Source organism: Penaeus monodon, chromosome 26 (genome assembly GCF_015228065.2).
Source record: "Penaeus monodon isolate SGIC_2016 chromosome 26, NSTDA_Pmon_1, whole genome shotgun sequence".
Taxonomy (NCBI): Eukaryota; Metazoa; Arthropoda; class Malacostraca; order Decapoda; family Penaeidae; genus Penaeus; species Penaeus monodon.
The window spans coordinates 20,382,903-20,388,035 of NC_051411.1; the positions used below are offsets into that span (position 1 = coordinate 20,382,903).

The following is a 5,133-nucleotide window of genomic DNA, read 5'->3' on the forward strand; positions in this document are numbered from 1 at the left end:
ATATATATATATATATCTATATATATATATTATTATAATATATTATATATATATATATTATATATTATATATATATATATATATATTAGATACTATAATAAATATATATATTCTTCTTTTTAAGGTAGGTTCATGTCTGAGCCGCCGGGTCACAGCATGATCTTAATTGTAGTTTTCATGCTGTGATGCTCTGGAGTGAGTAGTGGTAGGGTCCCCAGTCCTTCACGATGTGGCCTTTAGGACGACTAGCACTGGTTGGCTGCTTGCCAGTGGCTGTAGCATCGAGTGAAGTTCCTTGCCAGGTGACTGAACCCTCATCCTTTCTCATGAAGTCCAGATTTTCTTGGCAATTTACTGTTTGATCCTTGGTGTTGGACCTATAGCACTGATTTTGGGCTGGCTTGGCCACCCAGTGGCTAGGTAGGCAATCGAGGTGAAGTTCCTTGCCCAAGGGAAACAACGCACCGGCCGGTGACTCGAACCCTCGAACTCAGATTACCGTCGTGACAGTCTTGAGTCCGACGCTCTAACCATTCGGCCACCGCGTCCCCATATATATATATACTAATATATATATATATATATATACTAATATATATATATATATATATATATATATATATATATATATATATAAATATACTTGCTGATATATGAAATCTAGGGAGGTAAAGAATTCTGTCAGAAAGATAAACAGTTGCAACAAATGCCACAAGGAGACAGAGTCCGGAACTATCTTAGGTCATGCCAATCATTGTCACTCTCTTAGAAATGTATCACACTGTAATGAATTTCTGTATTTTGATTTATGAAAAATCATGCCAAAATAAGTATTTAACAAATGTTCATTCCTGTTCTACATTACAATATAAGAACGGCAAATTTGAGAATTCTGTCATCATAGTACTCATTGCTCGTTCCAAAGGTGAAGTTCGCTTACAGTTCTACTTGTTTCTAAATTTTTTTCTTAACATTCTTGTGAAAACTATCTCATACTAATATTGTTATGATCTCAAGGATAACACTAAATACAAGAACCATGTTCCAGTTGCAGAAATATGCCATGTTCTTCCTAACCACCTTCATTTCGACCGTAATGGTTAACAGTTAAGCTCTTGCAGCCAGGCATGCATATAAGCATCATGAAAATTTGAAATTTGAGTCTTGGCTTGGGTTTTTTCATTTCTATAATTTCTTTTCCTTTTTAAAATACCTGTTGAAAGCAAAATTGTCCACATCTCTGCCCCCAAAATCCCAATTCCCTACGGGATTCTCCAAGATTGATGACTCGAATTGCAGACTTAATCTCTGATAGTTCTAGTCTTCTTGTAAACAATTATCTATGAAACAAACTAACAACTTTTCCTGCATCCCAGTCATCACATATATGTTTACAAACACCCTCTATGCTACAGTATACTAATCCCAAAATAGTATCGCCCACAGGGCATACAGTATTCCATAAGCTGCACTACTTTTCCATTTGGTAAAAAAGTATTGCTACTATCACACCATAGTGCTCAAAAGGTTAGGGCTGATATCATTTATTAAAAGGCAAGCTATTCCCCTAAAATATTTAATTCATTCATTAGCAATTACCAATGAAAATGATCTTTGAATCAATGGGACAATCATCAGTAAGACTGTTTAATCTATGGCTTTATGAATTTGTGTACCCAATGTAAAAAAAATATATTGAAGGATTTGTTACCAAGACATCCTACAGATGCAAAGTCTCAAAACCAGAGTATCATGTGAACCCAAAATCCAAAGCTGACCTTTCTTACTTTCTATTCATTCCCTAACAGGAGGCAGCCAAGCTCCCTCTATACTCTCCCTTTCTTAGTACTTGCCAACTTACAGAAAATTGACATAATAGAACTCTGGATGTGCAAGGGTGTTGTGGACTTAGTCTCTTAGCGGTGACATACAGAGGATATTTTCAATATTTCGCAGTAAGCATGAGCTTGGAGCAGATGTACTCATGATGTTTATTACTCTATTTTTTATGCTCTATAAGATGGCAATGTTCATTTCCCTCTACCTCAGTGCACTACTCTTGGTAAAATTAACCAAAATATAATCATGCCATGAAAGTCACGTTGGTCATTTAAAAATAATTCATCATTGTAGATACCTCCCATGCACTCATATCACCAATGCATAACCGCTGCACATAGTGTTGTAAATAAGCAACTGATGCATGATATATATGACAACTGACAGCAAATGTACAAGTGTAATTTGGCCTTAATCAATGCCTAAATGATCCCTATGGTTATTGCCAATGACTAAAAATAAGTTATCTGTGCTGGAAATATCAACTATTTATCATGGAAGTCAAATTCCTTGTAATCCGTGATATCCAGATTTGGTAAGAATCAATTTCTGAACTTGAGACAAAAACTATATCTACTGGAGATCATTACGAAATGTGTGTAGAATAATAATAAAAAAGATTAACTATGCATTTCTGCTGGATCGAAGACTTGGACTTCCGAGATTATCCCTCAGCAAGCACCGTCTGGACGTTGGCCTGACAATCAGGTCTGACAAGCTGCCGCGTCCAATCCATTTCCCATCTGCTGTTTGAAACTAAAGATTTTCGCATCTCTTTTTAGCCCCTTAGCTTTGGTGAATTTACCTGACGTATGTTCATGCGTCTCAAGTCATCTAGAAAGTGTAATTGCAACATGGTGATCGTCTTCAGTTCCCAAGCTGTTGTACAGGTGTCACGGCTGCCGGGATGTTTACGCTGACGTGCTGTGCTGCCGAATGGACTACGAACGCTTACATGTTTTTATGTTGTTTATTCAGTTTATAGTCGAAAACTGAACGAAAGGACCTAGTCGTAATGAAAACAGTTATTTTTTGTTTCCATTATTACTTTCAAAATGTAGGCTTCTTGACTGTTTTATGACTTTACCACATTGTTTGAAATGTAATTGTAATTTTATATTCACTGAAATTATGTTCAGCCTTAGATGGTTCTTGCAAATGCTTTTTCCTTATTATAAATTTCTCGTGAAAATGCTTAATGCTTGAGAAAATCTTGACGTTTTGTGATTTGTTACATCTTTATTTTTAAACAATAAGTCCGTTGTCATCCAAACAAGAGCGTCGAGTGACGTGTGTTTTCGGCGTTGGTCGCGGACGCAGCCTCCGAGCCTCACCTGAAGTGCCGACGTACATTAAAACACTGAGAGTTAATGGCAGGCTTAGATTTTAAAAAGTGTTGAGTTCGAATCCTAGACAATATTGTAGTACTGTTATTGAGGTGGTAAGGGCATTTTTTACAGTTTGAATTATTTTCATATGTAGGTAAGAATGACCATGGTAAGGGTTAAAGGTAATTTTATAAATAAAAACTTTAATGTCTTGCGTCAGCGGGAACCAGTTAGAATAACAATAGGATACCAAGAGTTTTAGAGGGATTGGATTATAACAGGTTAATGTCAGAGTAAATATAAATCAACAGTTCCCGAAAGAAAAAAGTTCCAAGCAGTGGGTGAATAGGATAAATATTTATTATACTTTGTGTATGAGCATACGCATGCATTCACACACATGCGTGCGTGCGCGTATGTGTGTGTGTGTGTGTGCGTGTGTGCCTTCGTCGTCTCTATGGTTATCTTTTGTAATTCTCCTTCATGAAAGGAATGGTACCACAAGGTTTTGCATTGACTTTCCAGGGCTAAATGTGATGATTGTCGCTGGTAGTTATCTTATGCCTTGTGTTGATGAACTCATTGATGAGCTCAGAGATATGTCCTGGTTTACGGTTCTCAATGCTGAATATGCCTGTTGGTCGATTTCTGTATCACCTGAGGATCGTCCGAAGACCATGTTTTCCGATGGACATTACCTGTGACATCGTTGTGCACAGAAAAAAAAAAAAAAAAAAAAGAGGCCGCAGTGGCTGAGTGGCTAGAGCATCAAACTCATGACTGTCATGACAGCAATCTGAATTCGAGGGTTCGAGTCACTGGCCATCGTGTTGCTCCCTTGGGCAAGGAACTTCACTTTGATTGCCTACCTAGCCACTAGGGGCCAAGCCAGCCCAAGTCAGTGTTGGTCCCAAGCCCGGGTAAATAGAGAGAATGATTACCTAAAAGGTGACATTGGCATTCTCCGTGGAAAGGAACTGGGGACCCTACCACGTACTCACTCCAAGATCATCACATGAAAAGTACAATTAAGTATCATGCTGTGACAGCCAATGTCAGAATCTGACAGGGCATCATTTAGGTTAATGTTACCCAGAGTAATGCACAGAGATGGAGGGAAATAGACATCACCATCTTGTAGAGCATAAGAAATAGCATAGACAATACAGGTATAGCTGCTACAGTCTCCTGTTTACCTTGAAATTATGAAAATATCCACTGCATATCACCCTCACAACAGCCAGATTTCTTAATGTCACATTTTCTATAATTCCTCCTTACCGCAACTCATCTGTACCCTTCACACTCAAGGTATGTGTTAAAAATATGCAGGGAATTATGGTAAGGGTTGAGTTTTAACCAGCCACATTCTTGGCCCTGATAGCAGGGGTGGGCATGAAAGGTACCAGGGAAATTTCAGGGTAAATTATCCCCTCAATGATGATATCAAAAATCTCTTGGCTTCACTGACCAATTGTAATAAGCGCTAGGACACGAAGTAAGAATGACCCAAAAATTTGTCTCTGACCACCCTTTGTATACCTCACTTGCTTGGTCTTTACACATACGTTACTTTTGTATACCTCAGTTAATTAGTCTTTAGCTGTGTAAGACAATTAGTATTTAAATATTTTTTTTAGAAATATGATATTTTATTTTCTTAGAAAGATGGTACTTTATTTTACTATTTTTGTATCAGGTACTATATATATTTATATTATTACACTGAGATAAGGAAACAGTGTAAAATATGCGAGTTTACCCTACAAAGTTCAGTTTTCTTTGTTTCCCCCACAAGGCATTCTCTTAATTAAGGGTACGCAGTTATATTTCACTGTTGCTTGTTATATTAAGGTTCCATAATGGATATTTTAATGAAGAAACCAATATGTATTAATTTTGTTTCAGGAGAAATTCATTCAAGTTCCGGTATGCATGTTATCAGAGGAGCTATTCTTTTATGTTG

At 37.2% G+C, this 5,133-nt stretch overlaps 2 protein-coding genes across 2 annotated transcripts in view; one reads left to right on the forward strand and one right to left on the reverse strand.

The window, feature by feature from the left end:
* LOC119589986 (signal peptidase complex catalytic subunit SEC11A-like) overlaps positions 1 to 2,786 on the reverse strand; it is a gene marked incomplete in the record, with an annotated part of 43,877 nt that extends 41,091 nt beyond the window's left edge. The window contains 1 exon segment of the mRNA XM_037938677.1: positions 2,645 to 2,786. Coding sequence (XP_037794605.1) covers positions 2,645 to 2,695 — 51 coding nt within the window.
* A 1,464-nt stretch (positions 2,787 to 4,250) lies between these two features.
* The window catches only part of LOC119589987 (nucleotide exchange factor SIL1-like), a gene marked incomplete in the record, with an annotated part of 35,933 nt that continues 35,050 nt past the window's right edge, over positions 4,251 to 5,133 (forward strand). Inside the window, 1 exon segment of the mRNA XM_037938678.1 lies at positions 4,251 to 4,478.